The sequence below is a fragment of the Anolis sagrei genome, chromosome 6 (assembly GCF_037176765.1).
Source record: "Anolis sagrei isolate rAnoSag1 chromosome 6, rAnoSag1.mat, whole genome shotgun sequence".
Lineage (NCBI taxonomy): Eukaryota > Metazoa > Chordata > Lepidosauria > Squamata > Dactyloidae > Anolis > Anolis sagrei.
In genome coordinates, this window is record NC_090026.1 from 16806725 (window position 1) to 16829560 (window position 22836).

The window sequence follows — 22836 nt, forward strand, 5'->3', positions numbered from 1 at the left end:
ATGCAGACTGCAGCCAGGAAATCAAAAGACTTTACTTCTTGGAAGGAAAGCAATGACCAATCTTGACACAATAATGAAGAGACATCACACTGGCAATGAAGATCCGCATAGTTAAAGCAATGGTATTCCCTGTAGTAACCTACGGATGCAAGAGCTGGACCATAAGGAGAGAGAAGCTTTTGAACTGTGGTGTTGGAGGAAAATTCTAAGAGTCCATACTTCAGGAAATAAAGCCCGACTGCTCATTGGAGGGAAGGATATTAAAGGCAAAGATGAAGTACTTTGGCCACATAATGAGAAGACAGGAAAGCTTAGAGAAGATAATAATGCTGGGGAAAATGGAAGGAAAAAGGAAGAGGGGACAACCAAGGGCAAGGTGGACGGATGGTATCCTTGAAGTGACTTGTTTGACTGGAGGAGCTGGGGGTGGTGACAGCTAACAGGGAGCTCTGGCATGGGCTAGTCCATGAGGTCATGAGAGTCAACCTGGGAATCACAACCAGACACAGCGAAGGAATCTGCCCTTGCACTTTGCTACTCTGCAGCTGAATACACATACACAGTGTAGAGCACATTTCACCAAGTTAAAATGGTGGATGTGGCTCTAAGGGGTGAGAATGATGGAGTATTAAAATGGTAAATAAATAAATAATATAATTCATGAGACATGCCGCAATATTACAGGATGTCTATGCTCTACACCACTGGAGAAATTACACTGTTTAGCCGGTATTGCACCACCTAACATCCGTCAGCCAGTAGTAGCCAGTAAAGAAAGGACAAAGGTATTGACATCTCCAACCCATCTCCTGTTCGGGTATCAGGCAGCAAGCAAACACCTTAAATCAAGAAATAGCTTGCTAAGATCTACATCCACAGGGGTTGTGACTTCACAACCTCTGTGGCTGCTTTCTATAGATGCAGGCAAAACATCAGGAGAGAATGCTTCTATAACATGGCCATATAGCCCGGAACACCTACAACAACCCAGAGATTCCGGCCATGAAAGCCTTCAACAATCATGTAATATTTTTAATGGTAAAAACATTAATGGATTGTATATGCAACATTCTCTTTTTTTTAGGATGCTTTGTTTCACCCTCCTCACCTTACTTTGCTGTGGCTTCACCAGTGCAGGTAAATCCTTCCTGGGGGCACCTTTTCCCTAAAGAGTTTTTGTTGTCCAAGAATAAGTTATTGTGTTCTTTTCCCATTGCAGGGGATGGCTTCAGCTTCAGTAAGGCAGTGAATTTCACTCCAGACTTTACTCTGTGGGCCTTGACACACAGCCCTATATCCCAGAATATCTAGGCGCAAAATCCCACAATATCTGCTTTGAACTGGGGGCGCATCCAGACAGCCCCTTTAACACGGGAGTTCCCGTAATTAAAAGGGGGCTGTTCAGATGACATCCTAGCAAACACAAATTAATGCACCACAAACCAGCAAAACCTTGGTTTATGGCAAATTAATTTGTTAGTGGGTTTATTCCGCACCTTCTTGGAAGGCGTGAGATAAACCCACTACTTCCACTGTCTGGACTGCTCCCTCTGGACTCCTGAGGGGAAAGTCCAGACAGTAGTCCCGCAATTTTCCGGGCTAAATTAGCCCAGAAAACAACTAGCACATCAGCTCCCTCCCCAAAATCACACAAAAGCCCTCCATTACAGTGGTGCCAGAGCTTTCCTGGTGCCTAAAAATGATGCACCAGCAGAGCGAGGGGTGGGGAGTTATTTTCCTCCTCCCCCACTTTCTCCAGGCACCACTCTAATGAATGAGAACTCTGGCACCACTCTAATGGAGGCCAGGTAAGTCCTTTTACTTTTCATTGGGGGTTTTCAGGGAGAAGGCTAGAGTGTCCAGGTGTTCTCTCAGAAAGTCTTGGGAGAACATCTGGACACCCAACCCGGAAAGCATGCGCTTTCTTGGGGTGGGGGGAGAGACACTCAGATAATGTGGGATTTCCTGCCTTGATATTCCAAGATACAAGACTATGTGGAAGGACCCTACAGTTTAAAGAAGGTGCTGAAGACTATCCCCAAAATAGGGCTAGCATCTTGGTTAGCCCCTCTAAGTTCAGACTAAAACCTGGAGCAGATTCACACACACAGCCCAATGACATGGAAGACACTAACTGCCTCTGCTTCTCATTAACCCCTTCCCTGCTCTGGGATTTATTTTAGAAGTCTTCCCGGCACGTTCTTCATCCTTTTCCGGCGAGTATGGCGGGGGCGGCGGAAAACGCTTCTCACACTCTGGGAACCAGCTGGACGGACCCATAACAGCCATTAGGGTTCGAACTAGCCGCTCTTACATTACAGGGTAAGGAATGTATGGGAGCCTGGAGGACAGGAGACTAGCTGTATTTTGATATTGTTGTAGATGGTTAACACTTGAACAACTAATGTATTTGCTATTGTTATGTGCCTTCAAGCTGGTTCTGACTTGTGATGATCCAATCACAAGGTTTTCTTGCAGAAGATCTGCCATTACCCTCCTCTGAGGCTGAGAGAGCATGACTTGCCCACTGCAACCCAGTAGATTTCCATGGCTGAGTGTCTGCCACTTAAAATAAATCTAATATTTTCTTTAAGTGTGGGGAAATTCAGAAGAATCTCTGTAAAACTGTAGTAGGAATCATGCAATCACCAGATGTCTAAAACTTCTAGCATTCTTCATCCTCAACTATGTGGATGGGGCAAATGGGAGTTGTAGTTGGGGTATTAGTCGGGGGCTACATGATTCCCTTGCCTGCTGCAAAACGTCCTTGGTAGAGTAGGAATGAACGCAGACTCAAAGTGTGGCGTAGCAGTTTGAGCATTGGAATATGTCCAGAGAACAGAATTCAAATCCCAGCTTGCCCATGAAAACCCATTGAACAAGTCACACATCCTTGATTACAAAAACTCAGCAACATGTTCACCTTAGGGTCACCACTTAGTACTTGAAGGCACACAACAAGAAGCAAGACTGAAAAAAATTAGAGCTTAGCAAGAGAGTTAATTTAAATTAAGTTCTGATCAAGGCCTAAATACTTGAAGACACCAGATCCCATTTGGTTATAGAAGCTGAGCAGGACTGAGCCTAGTTAGTGCTTGGTTGGAACTGAAATCTGTGTGGGCTAAGCATATTTGTTTCAATGGACTAATGAGCGCCTGATTCTACATTTCATGGTAGTCCTCTTGGGATATAAAAGGCTCATTCAGGCCTCATCTACACTGCTATATAAAATCCAGATTATTTGCTTTGAACTGGATTATATTAGTCTACACTGCCATATAATGCAGTTCAAAGAAGATAATCTGGATTTTATATGGCAGAGTAGATGGGGCCTCAGAGAGGCCTGCATCCTATCCTGGCTTATACATCTTCTGCTCTTTCCAGTATCCAGGTCCGTTATGGCAAAGAGTGGAGCGAGTACCAGGGAGGCTCAGATGGAGACTTAGAGGAGATCTTCCTGCAGCCAGGCGAATCCGTCATCCGGGTCCAGGGGAAATACAGGAGCTACCTCTGCCAACTCGTGTTTATTACTGACAAAGGGCGCAACCTTCCCTTTGGGAAGGACAGAGGCACCAGATTTAATGCTGCTCCAATGTACCCTGGCACCGTCTTGCGTTACATCAGTGGCAGCTCTGGTTCAGCCATTAATGCCATCGGTTTCTACTGGGATAACTACCCCAGTAGCTGCCCCAGTTGTGGAAAGTGAGCATAAAATAGTGAGAGACAAGGTAATTAATACAAGAAGAGGCACCTCAGCGTAAAGTCGTTGGCTTCACCCCAATATGGCCACCATATCCACCCATTCAACGAACCTTCTAGTCCAATCCCCACGAAGTTCCCTTCTTTTGTAGCTCAGTTAAGCCAACCCACATCTTGCCTCAGTCCTGGTCCACTTCTTCTAAGCTTTGTCTCTTCTCAAATGGCCATCGCTACCACTGCTAGCAAATAAAAGCAAATTTTGAAACAAGTCATCCTGTGTTTCATTATTTGTTGTCAACCTACATGGTTACAATGGGAACAGAGGTCCAGACTGGTGCTGTCAAACCAGGACTTTTTGAATGCCATGAGAGCTCTCTACTTAAGGTCAGTGGGAGCTGCACTCAGGGTCAACAGCATCATTAGCAGAGCAAATGGAGCATCATATTTATTTATTCACACCTTGGAGTATCATATTTACTTATTATATCAGGAACAAACCAAACAGTTGTATTGTATTTTTAAAACCCCCACAAAGTTTGAGAACTTGGCATTCTATTAAATATCCTTTGACCAGAAGATGGCCACTTGGAGTTCCTCTGGTGTTGCTATAACAAAGTCCTCCATTGTGCATGTTGCGTGGCTCAGACTGCATTGTAATAGGTGGTCTGTGGTTTGCTCTTCTCCACACTCGCATGTTGTTGACTACACTTTGTAGCCCCATTTCTGAAGGTTGGCTCTGCATCTCGTGGTGCCAGAGCGCAATCTGTTCAGCGCATTCCAAGTCACCTAGTTTTCTGTGTGCCCAGGAGGGAGTCTCTCATTTGGTATCATCCACTGGTTGAGGTTTTAGGTTTTAGCCTGCCACTTTTGGATTCTCGTTTGCTGAGGTGTTCCAGCGACTGTCTCTGTATATCTGGGTGATATCCTAACAGGGGATGGGCCGGAGATGTCACTGCCTTGGTCCTTGGTCACTGTTGGTTGCTACTTCCCGGCAGGGGGTCGGGATAATATAGTTACAGATAAACAGATTCACTCCATATACAGTTACTCAGACTTTATACAGTTCATATCCCAATATCGGCTAAACAGTGTGATTTCTCCAGTGGGGTAGGGCGCATGTCTAATTGAAAGCCACATCCACTGTTTTAGCGTTTTAGTGTGGTGGGATGTGATCCACGCTGGGCATGAAAAGCGCAAGGATGCATCATGAATGGGCTACATTATTGTAGTTCTTCAATTTGTCAACGTCCTTATTTTTATGTTTCTGGTATCTATATGGAAACTCTCCAACCATCCCTCTGCACCATATATTCTGCGCGAAAATGGTTACAAAAGTACTTTTCTACAGAAATGAAAAATTGCAGATGAGAACTCATGTCTTTAACAACAGACTATCAACTGTTCTTTTCTTTTAAACAAGAGCAAAGCAGTTTAACTGCTGTTCTTTGAAACTGTCTCAGCATTAAAGGAATTCAGTGTTGAGGCATTTAGAGTTTTGTCACAAGGACCTTTCAATAGATAAAGAGAGTTGCTAATGAACATGATAAAGCATTTTCTCAATGCTATCTTTCTGTAGCATAATGATTTCATAAAGGATGTCAAGGGGAAATTTTCTACTGTGAGGACCAGCTATAAAACTGCTAAATGTGTTGTTGAAAGTGGGAGATCATTGACTGATGGCAAATTTGTTCAAAAATTCATGGCCAAGATATTGAAGAAACTGTGCCCTCAGAAAGGACCTTATATTAGTTATGCTGATGATTTATCATTATTATTTTATTTTTTATCCGCCTCTCCTCGTGTCACAAGAAATATAATATGCAGATTTCACAAATGTGGATTTGATATGTGTGGGTATGAATGGAGTTGAATGAAAGATATATAAATGAGAGTTCATAATTTGGAAACACCATTCTAAAAGACCAAGGCCTGCAATGACTAAATCATTAACTACCTGCTTGCTGGACTCTAATTAAAAGTTGCTAATGAGAAATGAAATACTAAATTGTGATAAGAACTGTGACAATGATAAGATCAATGTTTACAATGTTAAGAAGGAAGTCAACACAAGGCTAACACCAATCAAGAAGAATCAACATCTGGCCAGGAATCTGAGATGAAGTCAGGAGGTGAAAACTCAAAATAATTCCAAACAGGGCAATTATTTACTACATCAGCAGAAATATTCCTATAAAAGACTCAATCTAATAATTCTCAAATTGTGACATGCAGAGATGCTGTTCACCCGCCTCTCTAGTCCATGAGAAGGAGAGAGATGGTGTATGTCTCCTCTCAATGGAAGAAAAAGGAGTGCGATTTTGGAGTCTTGGATTTTGTGCAGGAAGTCAGGTTCTGCTGTATGGAAACTGATTCTTGGCATTGTTCTTATGGAAAGAAGTTTTGGCATGTTGGCGTTTTAGAAGTTTTGCCATTATGGAAGTTTTGGAACAATCCGTTGACAGGCTGCAAGGAAAGCAGGTGTTCTTCTCCAGGAGATGACGGGAAGAATGGTGATGTATGCATGATTGAATGTTGACTAAAAATGTAACCCCTTTCATTGTTTGTTTGTTAGCCAATGTAACTGTAAGCGGTCTGTGAATCCAATATAGTTGCATAGAATCTGTATGTCCAAGGTCATTCTTTGTGTGAAAGTTCTATAAAAGTTCTGATGTACCCTCTCACACTGGAAAATTGCAATAAAAAGAACCTATACTTTAAAGTTATTGAAAAATTATTCATGACACTTGTGGCTTCAAGATGAAGAACTAGTGGTACATCTACACTGGAGAATTAATGATGCAGTTTGATAACACTAACTGCCATGGCTCAACATTATAGATTCTTGGGATTTGTAGTTTTGTGAGGTGCTCCTTGAGGTTGCCAATATTTTTTGGTCTTCTTAAACCCTCTCCCTAAGGGTTGTGTAGGACATGGTTACAATGCCTCCAGATGGCGATGTTTGGCCATAAGAAACAGAGGAAGAGGCTTCTATGTTCTCTGTTCGCAAGCCCTGTCCTATGTGTTTTCGGTTTGATCGGGTTTGATTGTAATGGATGATTGGAGTCCTGAAAAGCTATTGAGCGCAAGGAAATAAATATAAGACCCACATTTTCCACAATGTCATTGTTCCTTTTCCCAGGAACAGATTCTTAATCCTATCACCATGGACAATATGCTGCTTTGGAACACAATGGATACTGAGGAAGAGTCATGCTCGATTGGGGCTCATTGAAGACAATCATCACAACAATAAAACTCATGGGACCTGATGGCCCCTCTTTGTCTGTCCCGAAGTTGGAACAATGTGATCCAATAATAAAACTATGACTTCTTTGTCTAAAGTTTCCATCCTGCCCCCCCCCCCCCCAGCAGCCATTGGAGAGTGTAAATCGGCATTGGAAGTAGAGAACACTCTCTGATTGGCTGATGGACACCACAGTCTCGCCTCATCAGAGAATCCCGCTCAGCTGCTTGTGATGTCAAGAGAGCTCCACCAATTACAATGGGGTGGGAGCAGGAATTTCAAAGAATTGTCCTGTATAAAAATGTTTGTTTTTCAATGTTATCTCATCTCAGCTTTCTTTGGCAGATTACCGCAAGCTGGCATCTACTTTAGCTGTCCTATAAAAAAAACAAAAAACCTTGGTGGCTTCTTCAATTTGATGAGATTTTTTGATTGAGAAATATTGGGTTATAGTTTCTTCGTCTTGCCAGGCGCACAGATCCATGGGCGACCCACTGCTAGTGCTGGTATCCACCTATTGGGACTCTATGTAACGCAATTTTTATTCCTGGGTTGTAAATGTCATTTCCTAATTGATTGTATTGTAAAAACATGGGGAAAGTTTGTTAAACTGCCAAAACATTGTTTTTTGCAGAACATCCTGCAGCTCATTTTGCTATAGTTTTCCAATGAATATCTTATCAAGTCTTGACAAATTTAACATAGTTTGAGGCAGCCACAAAATGAAGTTTCTGAAATATAACGACTACTTTCAAATTAAGTACTGGGTGACACAGCGGGTAAAACCGCTGAGCTGCTGAACTTGCTGACCAAAAGGTCAACAGTTTGAATCCACAGACAGGGTGAGCTCCCGCTGTAAGCCCCAGCTTCTGCCAACCAAGCAGTCCAAAAACATGCAGATGTGAGTAGATCAATAGGTACCACTTTGGCAGGAAGGTAATGGCACTCCATGCAGTCATGCTGGCCCATGAACTTGGGTGCATCTAAGAACATTTCTTTGGCTTAGAAATGGAGATTAGCACCACTCCCCAGAGTTGGATACAATTAGCTTAATGTCAAAGGGAAACCTTTACCTTTATGTACTGCACAATTAAACAGGAAAGAACACTTTAAAACCTTCCTTTGGGGGACTTTGGAAGAGTGCCACACTGTGGAGCTGCCAAAACGTACGCAAAGAACCAGTTTTAATGTTTGATCAGAAAGGGTTGGGAAACTCTAATAAATATGGGAGGGCCGTTTCAGCTGGGACAGTCAACGGTACCTACCGAATGAAGCCAACTGGAGGTTGATACGAATGGGAACCCCTTCCCCTTATTGTTGGTCCAAGATAAACCTGTGCACCAGTTCTGCAAAAAAAGACATCATTTGAATGCCTTTGTCTCTATTTTCCACTCTCCATGGAATGACCCTCCACTTATCCATGAGTCATATCAAAATCCTTAATTTTGACCCCCCAAACATTCCTTCGATTTATTAAACATCAGTAATGTCTGTTCTCCTCTTATATATGATGTCTTGGATTATATTATGTAACGTGAGTAATAAATGTTATTTTCTAACTGGTTCCATCGTAAAAATATGGAAAGAGATTTGACTGGGAAGAAACAATATGGAATAAGATATTGAAGATGGAAAAGAAAGTAATAACAATGATTTATAACAAGTTGCTAGTATGGGCAACTGAAAAGGAACAGGTCAAATCCTGCATGATTAAATGGGCAGAAAATTTAAGAAGGCCAATTCAATTTAGGGAGTAGGAACAAATGTGGAACAGAAAATTAAAATATACTTATGCAACAGATTTGAAAAAAACTGGATTAAAATGTTTCACAGGTGGTATAACACTCCAAAAAAAAAAAAGCTAGGCCATATGTATGAAAATATTTCTGAAAAATGTTGGAAAGGCTGCTAACAGGTAGGCACATTTTATCATATGTGGTGGACCTGTAAGGAAACTTTGAAGTATTGGCCATTGATCCATGAAGAGACACAAAATTTTTTGAAAAGGTCTTTTAAAAAGAAGCCTGAATTAATATTTCTAAAGAAATTGATAAACTAGAAGAGGAGAATCTAATCAAATTAAGGAAAAATGTGAAGGATACTCTGGCTAAATTTGCCAAACTCAAATTGTCATGGTTTGGTAGAATAGCTTTAATAAAGATGAAAATTTTACCTAAAATAAACTTTTTGTTTAGGATGCTACCTATTAAAAACTCAGCTGGAGAAATTACAAAGTGGCAGAATATGATAAACACCTTCTGCAACGAGAACAAAAGAGTTAGAATTAATAAGGCAAAATGGTATAAACTACAAAAGAAGGGAGGTCTGGGAATACCAAACTTAAAACTATACTATACAGCAAGCCAGTTAAGGTATATTGTTGAAGGGATTATGAGTCAAAAGGATTTAGAATGGTTAGAAGAAGAGGGTGAAGGCATAGATATGAAACTAGAATATATTTTCTTTATAGGGAAAATTAGGAATCTAGACAAGAAATGGTATAACAAAATAGAGAACCCTTTTCTAAAAAACATATTGGGAATATGGTCTAAATATGAAGAAAAATTAATACCACCAATATCCCCATTAATTTGTGTTGATTACAAATAATTTCCCCATAAATCTCAAAAAGGAGTTGGAAAGTGAATTCAAGGAAAAAGGAATAACAAAATTCAAAGATTGGGAATCAAAGATGAAAAATATAGGTGAGATAAAGGTCCAGTTATCAGGAGGGAATATTGGATGGTATAAAGTTCTACAACTGGAAAGATGGTTAAGGGAAATAAGAAAGAAATATAAAGGAGAGAAAGAATTTACCAAATTTGAAGAAATGATTAGCCAAAGAGGGAGTAAGGAAGGAAAAGAAAGAACAAAAGGTATAACAAGTGATATCTACAAAATGCTGCTGGAAGGAGTCCAGGAGCAGGACCACCTTAAAAGAATGTGGGAGTTAGATTGTAATAAAGTAATACACCCACAAAACTGGAAAGGAATGTGGAATATGCGTATATTAAAAAATATGTCTATAAGAATAAAAGAGAATTATTACAAAGTGGTGTGGAGATGGTACCTCACACCAATCAGATTAAATCAAATTGACAAGAAACATTCTAAGCAGTGCTGGAGGGGCTGTCAAGAAACTGGCACATATATACACATGTGGTGGTCTTGCAAATATGTTCAAAAATTTTGGGAAAATGTATTTCAAGAAATAAGAAGAATCACCCAAATAGAGATAACAGGAACACCGGAGATAGCACTGCTGTCATTTATTGATAATGTTAAAATACCAAAAGAACTAAAAGAATTAATTGCCAATCTGGTAACAGCAGCAAGATTGCTAATAGCTAAAAAATGGAAAGGAGGGGAGTGCCAATTGGAAGAGTGGTATAGGGAGATCTGGGACATCACAATAAATGATAAACTGACAGGAAACATTAAAGTTAAAAGAGGATTATCAAAAAAAGATGGTTTTGGGAAGATTTGGGGGAAATTGATAGAATATGTATATATAGAAGGTAAGGGGACCAAACCTGTAATAGAAACAACTGATTTTTGGGAATAAGTATTGTAATTGGCTGGTTGGGGGTGAAGGGTTAGCACTGGGTGATTGGATGTAATGAAGCAGGAGAATGAAATATTATAGGTATCAAGACATACATGTTCTGTTCAAATTGTTAATGGGAAGTGATAAGTATAAGAACATTTAAAAACTGAATATGTTAAAGCTACAATAAAAAAAGTTTAAAAAAAGAAGAAGCCTGAATACTATCTGTTAAGTTTTACAGATTTGGAGTTACAGCTTGGTGAAAATGATGATAAACTAATTACATATATTACAACAGCGGCAAGAATTATTTTTGCGAAATTTTGGAAACAGGAACAAATTCCGGCCATAGATGAGTGGCTGGACAAAATAAGAGAAATAAGAGATATGGATGAACTAACTTTTTTTTATTAAAAAAGAATACCGGGAAATCATTAAAGAGGACTGATTGGGACCTTTTTTTTTTACTACGATAAAAATAGAAGAATGAAAGACATAGAAAAGATTTAAACAAAACCGTGAAACAAATGAGAAGAAGAACCTGAAGACGGAATGGAAGTCAACCACCCCCCCCCCCTTTTTTTCCTTCTCTTTTTTTCTCTTTACCTTTATTCCTACTTTCCTATCTTCTCCCAAATATTCCCCCTCTTTCCATGTAATTATATGTAACCTCAATAAAAATTATTTTTAAAAAACATGGAAAGGGTTTATTAAACTGCAAAAACTTTGTTTTTGTGGGACATCCTGCAGCACATTTTGCTATAGTTTTCCAATGAATATCTCATTGAGTCTCAACCAATTCAACATAGTTTGTGGCAGCCACAAAAAAGGAAGTTTCTGGAGTATAACAACTACTTCCAAAGTAAGTACCACACAATTAAATGGGGAAATAACTACTTTCAAACCAGGAACAGAACATTTTTTCAAATTTTGTTACACGGTGTTGTCCAGGAGCTTGGAAGACCAAAGTTTGAATCCCTGCTCAGCTATGGACGCCTGTTTGGGAAAGTCACACTCTCTCAGCCCAAGAGGAATGTGATGGAGAACCTCTTTTGAACAAAACTTGTCAAGGATAATGTCAGAGTGAGGACGAGCTCGCAGGCCCTCGGCTTCAAGCTGATATGACCACGCAGCAGGGAGTTCCGCAGTTCCTAGGCACATTGACTTTCAAGATGAAGAAGGAATTGTGGCTCTAGCAGTAGCATCAATAGAGACTTTTCTTTTCCTTGCTAGATCCCCCGCTTCATTGTAACAACCCCCCAATAAAAAAGTATATTTTCTTTCAACTTTTTCTCTCTCCAGAGTGATATATTGTCTCTTTCTAAATAAAAAAGAGAGATAGAAAACCTATAGCGAAAGCTTTCTCATAAGAAATATATAAATATCAAAGAGGGAAGAATAATAGATAGAGAAAGAATAGTAATACAGAGATTTGAACAAAGTAAGAAGAATTGAGGTCACTTTAGGGTGTAGGGTTTTTGAGGGGCCTTTCTTTCTTTTTTCCTTTTTTTTCCCCTCCCTTTTGTGTGAGCTGTCTTAAGGGGGTTTGTGTTTTGGGTTGGATATTTGGTGTCTATTTGCTTATTTGCTCTTGTTTATTATTTCCTTATTTGCTTTACTTACTTTTCTCAATGTTGTTTTAATGTATACGTTGTAAAAACTCAATAAAAAAATATTAAAAGCAGAGTGATATATTGTATCCCTTTTACTGACTCTTAACACTCTTCAGCATTAATCTTTCCCTTTCCGAGGCGCAGATCACTGCTGGCTCACCCAGGACAGTCTTACAGCGTCCTGGGGAGGCCGAAACTGCATTCCTTTGAACCACAGATACAGAGATCCACTGGGCCCCAGTATCTGTGGGTCAACCGGTCAGCTCCAAACGGGTGCCATCTTTTTCCTAGACCAATTTTAAGACTAACTGCTATCTTACTTTTTGCAGAACGGACCCCTGAACTCCGAAAAAATCATTTTTATCTCAAAACCTCATGTAGGGACCAGCAAGCCTCTTTTCATGGCTCCACGCTGCAACAATGTTCATGCCTCCATTTCATGTGCACACAGAAACCTGTCAATCCTGGGGAAGTCCACTGTGTTCATCTCCTGGGACACTCGGACCCCTGGCAGGCAGTTTTCATAGAATCATAGAGTTGGAAGAGACCTCATGGGCCATCCAGTCCAACCCCCTGCCAAGAAGCAGGAATATGGCATTCAAAACACCCCTGACAGATGGCCATCCAACCTCTGTTTAAAAGCTTCCAAAGAAGGCGCCTCCACCACGCTCTGGAGCAGAGAGTTCCACTGCTGAACGGCTCTCACAGTCAGGAAGTTCTTCCTCATGTTCAGATGGAATCTCCTTTCTTGTAGTTTGAAGCCATTGTTCTGTGTCCTAGTCTCCAGGGAAGCAGAAAACAAGCTTGCTCCCACCTCCCTGTGACTTCCTCTCACATATTTATACATGGCCATCATATCTCCTCTCAGCCTTATCTTCTTCAGGCTAAACATACCCAGCTCTTTAAGCTCCTCTTCATAGGGCTTGTTCTCCAGACCCTTGATCATTTTAGTCGCCCTCCTCTGGACACATTCCAGCTTGTCAGTATCTCTCTTGAATTGTGGTGCCCAGAATTGGACACAATATTCCAGGTGTGGTCTAACCAAGTCAGAATAGAGGGGTAGCATGATTTCCCTAGATCTAGACACTATGCTCCTATTGATGCAGGCCAAAATGCTATTGGCTTTTTCTGCTGCCACATGACATTGTTGGCTCATGTTTAACTTGCTGTCCACGAGGACTCCAAGATTTTTTTCACACGTACTGCTCTCGAGCCAGGCGTCCTCCATTCTGTATCTTTGCAATTCGTTTTTTCTGCCTAAGTGGAGTATCTTGCATTAGTCACTGTTGAACTTCATTTTGTTAGTTTTGGCCCATCTCTCTAATCTTTCAAGATCGTTTTGAATGTTGCTCCTGTCCTCTGGAGTATTGGCTATCCCTCCCAATTTGGTGCCATCTGCAAACTTAATGATCATGCCTTCTAACCCTTCATCTAAGTCATTAATAAGGATGTTGAACAGGACTGGGCCCAGGACGGAACCCTGAGGCACTCCACTCGTCACTTCTTTCCAGGATGAAGAGGAAGCATTGGTGAGCACCCTCTGGGTTCATCCATTTAACCAATTACAGATCCACCTCACCGTAGTTTTGCCTAGCCCACACTGGACTAGTTTGTTTGCCAAAAGGTCATGGGGGACCTTATCAAAGGCCTTACTGAAACCCAGATAAGCTACATCCACGGCATTCTCCGCATCTACCCAGTTTGTAGATTAATCTGGCATGACTTGTTTTTGATAAATCCATGTTGACTATTAGCAATGACCACATTTGTTTCTAAATGTTTGCAGACCATTTCCTTAACAATCTTTTCCAGAATTTTGCCTAGTATCGACGTGAGGCTGACTGGACGGTAATTGTTTGGGTCATCCTTTTTTCCTTTCTTGAAGATTGGGACCATATTTGCCCTCCTCCAATCTGCTGGAACTTCTCCCGTTCTCCAAGAACGCTCAAAGATGATTGCCAATGGTTCCAAGATGACTTCTGCTAGTTCCTTCAATACTCTTGGGTGTAGTTGATTTGGCTCTTGGGACTTGAACTCATTAAGAGCGGCCAGGTATTCCTGGATGAGTTGTTTCCCAATTTGGGGTTGGATGTCCTCTAATCCCTCATCCACTTCATCTTGCTGAGGTTGAAGATGACTTTCTTTTTATGAGAAGACCGAGACAAAGAAGGCATTAAGCAGTTCTGCCTTTTCCCTATCCCCTGTCAGCTTTGCCCCCATCTTCTCCTCGAAGAGGCCCTATCGCCTTCTTCTTCTTCCTTTTTCTACTGACATAAGAAAAGAAGCCCTTTTTATTGTTTTTAATGTCCCTGGCAAGCCTGAGCTCATTTTGTGCTTTAGCCTTGCAGACCTTTTCCCTCCAGGAGTTGGCTATTTCTTTGAATTTTTCTTTGGTGATTTCTCCCTTTTTCCACTTCTTGTGCATGTCTCCTTTGAGTCTTAGCACAGTCAGAAGGTCTTTGGACATCCATTCTGGCTTCTTTACATTTGTCTTATTTTTTCTCTTTGTTGGCACTGTTCGCAATTGGGCCTTGAGTATTTCATTCTTGAAAAACTCCCATCCATCTGTAACTCCCTTGTCTTTTAGTATCTGTGTCCACGGAATGCTGCTCAGTGTTTCCTTCATTTTTCGGAAATCAGCTCTCCTAAAGTCCAAAATGCGGGTTTGACTTGTCTTAGTTTCGACCTTCCTTTGTACCTCAAATTGCAGGAGCCCATGGCCACTTGCCCCCTAAGGATCTGACCACTTAAACTGCATCCATCAGGTACTCTGCATTTGTTAGGATGAGATCAAGAGTAGCCGACCCCCTTGTTGCCTCTTCTACCTTCTGGACCATGAAATTGTCTGCAAGGCAAGCGAGGAATTCGTTAGACTTTGTGCTCTTGGCCAAGTTTGTTTTCCAGCAAATATCGGGATAGTTGAAATCACCCATGACTACTACATCTCTTCTCTGTGCCTGTTTGGTCAACTGTTGGCAGAAGACTTCATCAAGTTCTTCCTCCTGGCTTGGAGGTCTGTAGTAGACGCCTACAACGAGATCTTTATTAGTCCCAGTTCCCTTGATTCTTATCCAGATGTTTTCAAGCTGGCTTCCCAAATTGCTGTCTTGCATCTCTTCTGCAGCGTAACAGTTTTTGACATATAAGGCTATTCCGCCTCCTCTCCCCTTTGTTCGGTTTCTGTGAAAGAGGTTATAGCCCTCCATGTCTACATTCCAGCGATAGGAGTCATCCCACCAGGTTTCATTGATGACTATGACATCATATTTGTGGTGTTGTGCTAAAAGTTGGAGTTCATCTTGTTTATTTCCCATGCTCTGTGAATTAGTGTAAAGGCATGTGAGCCCCTGAGATCTTCCCCTGAGCTGTTTATTTGGAATTATTGTGCTTTCGGTACTTGATCCTCATAGTGTTTGTGCAGCCCTCCATTTAGCCTTCTGGAGGTTCCCTGGCATTGTGGGTAAAGTACTGTTCGCAAGGCTGTTGTCCCCCTCTCCGGTGCACCTAGTTTAAAGTGCGCCTAATGAGGTTTGTGAGTCTGTGAGCAAAAAGGTGTTTTCCTACTTGTGTGAGATGCATCATAGGGCAAACATTAGTCATTTTAATTCTCCCATTCATTATTTCCTGCTCAGCATGCCTCCTGCCTCATCACTGGATGAGCAGCCAAAGCAGGGCTAGTGCTCTGATTCGACAGGGCGCAGCCTAGCTGATCCCGCCTCCTAGCCAGCTGATGACTCTACCCAATCAGTGAGAAGCTGGCTGGGGGGGGGGGAGCAGGAGTGGGAAAATTGTATTGGACAGCTCTGTATTTCCTATAAATATTGTAATATTTTCCCCAATGAGTCATGTCTATGGGTGCAGGCTTTGGGCCTATGTGCCCAGGCTTCGCTGGGCCTACAGCAGAGCGCCAAGTAAGGAGTGCTCCTTATTCAGAGCTCGGCTGCAGGCCCTGTGAGGCCCAGGTGCGTAGGTCCAAAGCCTGCACCCGTAGGCACAAGCGCATTGGCCCTAAGCGTGAACCCCCTCCCCAAATAATGGACTGAAAGATCTTACGGCCCCGAAAACAGAAAACAAATATGTGACCTCCAGTTTTGGGAGGCTCAGACGAAATTGATCTGGGGCCCCACCAAAAGCCGGGACATGAAACAAATGAAGGTAAGCCCCAAATGCACATGACTATCAGCTACCTTTCTTTGTAAGGGACCTCTCTGGACTTTCCAAGAATAATATATGGCCGGGCACAGTTGGACTGGCACCAAACTCTTGGGTGTGGTGTGTTTTAATAGTCCAAAAGGAATGGAGACATCCTGTTGTCTCAGGTAATCTCTATAAACCTTTTAGGAGCCCCACCCAAAATTGCTGGCACAAAATGACCCATCGTAGCATTTTACCTTAAAGGCCCATCTCGAACCCGGATGAAAGAAAAGACTGGCATATCCTGGTTGTCCAAAGTGAAAACTGGAAAGGTTTCCTGTACCGTTAAAGGCTGTGAAGGTCAGAGAACTTTAGCCAGTGTAGCTTGTTACCTGGTTGCAGCATAGGCAGCTTCTAGTGAAATTCCCAATTTCCCATTGCTTTCATCTGAGTCAAAACCCCGAATGCAACTGTTTCAACAACTTCTACACAGAGACAAGGAGAACTACTATAGTAATATATGCAAAGAAATAGAAGAAAGCTACAAAAATGGAAGAACAAGAGACCTCTTCCATAAGATCTAAGAAATCAAAGGGAGATTTAAACCAAGAGTTGAGATGGCTACCAGGGAAATACATTACTTGACCAAGTAGAAATAAAAAGATGCTGGAAACAATGAATGGGAGAACTATATAAAAGAGATGAAAGGGTGACTGATTCGTTTGAAGGAGAACCATAGTTATTATTTAATACTAGACACAAACGAGTGTATGCATTATGCACTGAAACAATGGGTAAAAAGTAGGTTGCTTTATTAGTAGCAATCTTGGAATCTGAGCTAACATTTATGGAATCTATACAATTATCTCTCTATAATAACAACATTAGTAATTCCAAACCGGTCTCCTGATATGGTAAACTGGTGTAACCAGGATGGCGGTCCCTCTGGATTGAAGGTGGTGCTGTTGAACGCCAGATCTGTCAATGGAAAAACAACTTTCATCCAAGACTTAATCCTGGATGGGCGGGCAGATCTGGCGTGCATTATGGAGACCTGGTTGGACGAAGCGGGAGGCGTGAATTTGACCCAGCTTTGCCCACCAGGTTTTTCCGTGCAGCACCAGCCGAGATCCAGAGGGCGGGGAGGCGGAGTCGCAGTGGTCTATAGAGATTCCATCCCTCTGACCAGGGGCCCCATCCCGCAGTCAACAAATTTTGAATGTGTCCACTTGAGGTTGGGTGACCGGGACAGAATAGGGATTCTGTTAGTGTACCGCCCACCTCGCTGCACTACAGTCTCCTTACCTGAGCTAGCGGGGGTGGTCTCAGGCCTGGCATTGGAATCCCAGCGGCTCCTTGTGCTGGGGGACTTCAATGTCCATGCCGAGGCGGCCCTTTCAGGAGCGGCTCAGGACTTCATGTCTGCCATGGCAACCATGGGGCTGTCCCAGCAAGTATCTGGCCCCACTCATAGTGCAGGACATACATTGGACTTGGTTTTCTGCCAGGGATGGGAGGAAGGTGGTGGGGTCGAGGAGCTGACCATCTCTCCGTTGCCATGGACCGACCACTTCCTGGTCAGATTTAGGCTCACTGCGCCCCCTAACCTCTGCAGAGGTGGAGGACCCATTAAGTTGGTCCGCCCCAGGAGGCTTATGGATCCGGATGGATTTCTGATGGCTCTTGGGGAGTTTCCCGCCACCTCGGTAGGTGATCCTGTCGAGGCCCTGGTCACTCTCTGGAATGGGGAGATGACTAGGGTAATTGACACGATCGCTCCGGAATGTCCCCTCTCAAGTAGCCGAGCTAAACCAGCTCCCTGGTTCACCGATGAGCTGGCAGCGATGAAGCGAAGGAAGAGGGAACTAGAGAGTGTGTGGCGTTCGGATCCGAGTGAGCCAAATCGAACACGGTTTGTGTCCTTTTTAAGGGCATATGCCGCGGCAATAAAAGCAGCAAAGAAGGCCTTCTTTGCGGCCACTATTGCATCTGCAAAGAACCGTCCGGCTGAGCTGTTCCGAATTGTCAGAGGCCTTTTAAATCCCACCACTCATGGTGGGAACCCTGACGATTCGACTTCTCGCTGTGAAGCTTTTGCTCAGTTCTTTGCAGACAAAGTCGCTTTGATCCGTTCTGGTCTGGATACCATGTTAATGGCAGTCTCTGAGGATGTAACACGAGCACCTGCTTGTCCAGTTTTGATGGATTCATTTCAATTGGTGAAACCCGAGGATGTGGACAAGATACTTGGAGGAATGAGGCCAACCACATGCATCCTGGACCCCTGCCCATCCTGGCTTCTAAAGGAGGCCAGAGGGGGATTGGCTGAGTGGGTTAAGGTGGTGGTTAATGCTTCCCTTCGGGAAGGCAAGATTCCAGCGAGCTTAAAACAAGCTATAATAAAACCGCTGTTGAAGAAACCATCACCGGACCCCACTAAATTCGACAACTATCGGTCAGTTTCCAATCTCCCCTTCTTGGGCAAAGTCTTGGAACGTGTGGTGGCCTCACAACTCCAGGTTTTCTTGGTAGACATGGATTATCTAGACCCGGCACAGTCTGACTTTAGGCCGGGACATGGTACTGAGACAGCCTTGGTCGCCTTAGTGGATGATCTGCGCCGGGAGCTCGACAGGGGGAGTGTGTCCCTGTTGGTGCTGCTGGACCTCTCAGCGGCCTTCGATACCGTCGACCACGGTATCCTTCTGGGATGCCTCGCAGGGATGGGTCTTGGAGGTACTGTTTTGCAGTGGCTCCGGTCATTCCTGGAGGGTCGATCTCAGAAGGTGTTGTTGGGAGACACCTGTTCAACCCCACAACCATTGTCTTGTGGGGTTCCTCAGGGCTCAATATTGTCTCCCATGTTGTTTAACATCTACATGAAGCCGCTGGGGGAGATCATCCGGAGTTTCGGGGTACGGTGTCATCTGTACGCGGATGATGTCCAACTCTGTCATTCCTTTCCACCTGCTACTAAGGAGGCTGTCCAGGTCCTGAACCGGTGCTTGGCCGCTGTGACGGTCTGGATGAGGACGAACAAATTGAAATTGAATCCAGACAAGACAGAGGTTCTCCTGGTCAGTCGCAAGGCCGAACAGGGCATAGGGTTACAGCCTGTGTTGGATGGGGCCGCACTCCCCCTGAAGACGCAGGTTCGCAGCTTGGGTGTGACCCTGGACTCATCGCTGAGCCTGGAACCCCAGGTTTCGGCGGTGACCAGGGGAGCATTTGCACAGCTAAAGCTTGTGCGCCAGTACCTTGGGAAGTCTGACTTGGCCACGGTAGTCCACGCTCTGGTTACATCCCGTTTAGACTACTGCAACGCTCTCTACGTGGGGTTACCTTTGAAGACAGCTCGGAAGCTCCAACTAGTCCAACGCTCGGCAGCCATGATTTTAACAGGAGCAGAGCGCAGGGAGCATACAACCCCCCTGTTGCGCCAACTCCACTGGCTACCGATCTGCTACCGGGCTGAATTCAAAGTGCTGGCATTCGCCTTTAAAGCCCTAAATGGTTCCGGCCCAAGCTACCTATCTGACCGCATCTCTGCCTATGAACCCACCAGGAGTTTGAGATCTTCCGGGGAGACCCTGCTCTCGATCCCGCCTGCTTCTCAAGCTCGGCTGGCGGGGACGAGAGATAGGGCCTTCTCGGTGGTGGCTCCTTAGCTGTGGAACGCCCTTCCTACGGACATTAGACTAGCACCATCTCTAATGGTATTCCGCAAAAAGGTGAAGACCTGGATGTTTGTGCAGGCGTTTGAGTAATTTAGTGCAATCTGGTAATGGAACATAGGAATGGAACAATGGACGACGAACCTGGACTACGCTTGGATGATGAGAAGATTGGGTACAGTTGTTTTTTGTAATAATTGTGCATTGTAATTGCTTAGTGGTAATTTATGGATAATGTGTTAAGTCAATTGTTATATGTTGTATGAAACCACTGCTGTCTCTACTGTTTTTACTGTTTGTGAACCGCTGTGAGTCGCCTTCGGGCTTGAGATACAGTGGTATATAAGCAAAGTAAATAAATAAATAAATAAATAATAAATATAATATGCATTGTCTATACTCTAAAGGCACACCTTTCATTTCATCTATGCTGATGATCGTGCCATCATCGCTCAAGCAGGAAGCTTTGAAATAGTTGAACAGAAGCTCTACAAAGCTTTGTGTGCTCTTACTGTCTATTACAGGGAGAACCATCTGCTTCCTAATCCATCTAAAACACAAACATGTGCATTTCATCTTAAGAACAGACAGGCATCTCGAACTCTAAGGATTACCTGGGAAGGAATCCCACTGGAGCATTGCAGCACATCAAAATACCTGGGAGTTGCTCTGACTTATAAGAAGCGCTGTTTAAATAACAAGCAAAAAGTGGGTGCTAGAAAAAATATCATACGAAAACTGACTGGCACAACTTGGAGATCACAATCAAACTACTCTGCTGCTGAATACGCATGCCCAGTGTGGAATACATTTCAACACATTAAACAGCGGATGTAGATCTTAATGAGACATTTCACATTATCACAGGATGTCAACGCCCTACACTGTTGGGAAAAAACTATACTCTTTAACTGGTATTGCAGCACCTGACATCCTTCAGGAAGTAGCAGCCTGTAATGAAAGGAACAAGACATTGACATCTCCGGCCCATCCTCTATTCCGATATCAGCCAGCAAGCCAACACCTTAAAGCAGGAAATAATTTCCTAAGCTCTACAGAGATACTTGCAGGAGCAGCTCAGTAAGCAAGAGTCCAAAAGTGGCAGTTTAAAACCCGGAACCTCAATCTGAGAAACTCCCCTCGGGCACACAGAAGAATGGGCGATCTAGAAGGCACTGAACAGACTGCATTATGGTACCACAAGATGCAGAGCCAATGGGGCTACAAAGTGGAGACCACAATATTTTTATTTATTTTTTATTTATTTACTGTATTTATATACCGCCTTTCTCACCCCTGGCGGGAGACTCAAGGTGGTTTACAACATACTAATGGCAGTCCACAGAGGAGTCCACAGAGAAGGCCCTAACAGCTCTCGATCCCACCCTGTTTCAAGTGGGGCTGGTGGGAACGAGAGCGGGGGCTTTCTCCGTGGCCGCTCCTTGCTTCTTGAACTCCTTCCCTAAAGAACTAAAAATGACCGCTCTCTTCTCTCCTTTAAAAAGCTTTTAGTAAATGTGATGAAGTGGAAAGACCCATCTATGTAATCTAGTCTGTAGAGAGGAGAAGGATGAGCATCTCTTACACCCATCCTCGCCTTGACATCATATACTTCCTTTGCCTGCTGACGTGATATATTATATTATGCTTTTAATGTATAGTGTTTCAATTGGTCTGACTCCTTCTACTTATTATGTTTATTTAGCTTAACCCTTGGATTCAGATGTTTACTATGGCTGTTAGGAATTGTGGGAGTTGGAATCCGAAACAAAATTTGCCCATGCCTGGTGTAGATGCACCCAAAGTCCCAGACTAGAACTGTAACCACTGCCTGACACTATTTCTCCTTTTGTACAATTTGTTGTGTTTACAGCAGATCCGTATTGAGCAATTTTGATGCAGAGAGCTGGAAATTGTCATTCCAGAATCAATCCAGGCTTCATGGCCCAGGGCCAGGAGGGGCAATTTGTTTGGAGAACACCCAAGAAAATACCAATTAAAGAGTTGTATAAGAGATGAATTATGTTTGCCCAGCAGGCAGGCTCCCAAGATAAAGAGTCGACACCCCAAATCTCACCTTATAAAAGACTAGATTTTTCTTCAGCTGATTCTGCGGAACCCAGATACAGATCTACATCAACCAAGGGCTGCAATGTAAGTTGATGGTACATTCACATTTATCTCCCTTCCCTTTGGACATAAGGGAGAAAGGAGTTGACATCCCATATGGTGTCCCTCTTTTATGGAGATTGGTGGGACTTTGGGATGGTTTCCTAAGCTATAGAGAATCCTCTACATCCAGTATTTGTAGAATTTGGAGACAGCTGGTTCAGAGCAATACGAAGAGGTTCATGTCTCTTCAACAAAGCTTGAAAAAGTTGCATTTTTAGCATGGCACAGAAAAGAATGCTTGGTTTAACCAGGAGGAACCAAGTGAATAAGTAAAAAAAAAAAAGAGTGCATAGGAAGCCCTAACTGGCAAATAGAGGGAGAAAACATGGAGGAAGTGACAGACTTTGTATTTCTAAGTGCAAAGATTACTGCAGACACAGACTGCAGCCAGGAAATCAAAAGCTGCTTTCTTCTTGGGAGGAGAGCAATGACCAATCTCGACAAAATAGTGAAGTGTAAAGACAATTATGATGGGGAAAATGGAAGGAAAAAGGAAGAGGGTCCAATCAAGAGCAAGATGAATGGATGGCATCCTTGAAGTGACTGGATTGACCTTGAAAGAGCTGGGGGTGGTGATGGCCGACAGGGAGCTCTGGCGTGGGCTGGTCCATGAGGTCACAAAGAGTCAGAAACGACTGAATGACGAACAACAATAACAAGAGACAACAAAGAGCCGCATAGTTAAAGCAATGGTATTCCCTGTAGTAACCTATGGATGCGAGAAGTGAACCATAAGGAAGGCTTAGCAAAGGA

At 43.1% G+C, this 22836-nt stretch overlaps 1 protein-coding gene across 1 annotated transcript; it reads left to right on the top strand.

The window, feature by feature from the left end:
- The first annotated feature begins 667 nt into the window (after window positions 1-667).
- Window positions 668-3731, top strand: LOC132779273 (zymogen granule membrane protein 16-like). Its single transcript, XM_067469610.1, has 4 exons — window positions 668-729; window positions 1085-1137; window positions 2184-2322; window positions 3385-3731. Exons 1-4 carry the CDS (start codon window positions 668-670, stop codon window positions 3704-3706), a joined length of 576 nt encoding a protein of 191 aa, XP_067325711.1. The 3' UTR covers window positions 3707-3731.
- The last annotated feature ends 19105 nt before the right edge of the window (window positions 3732-22836 follow it).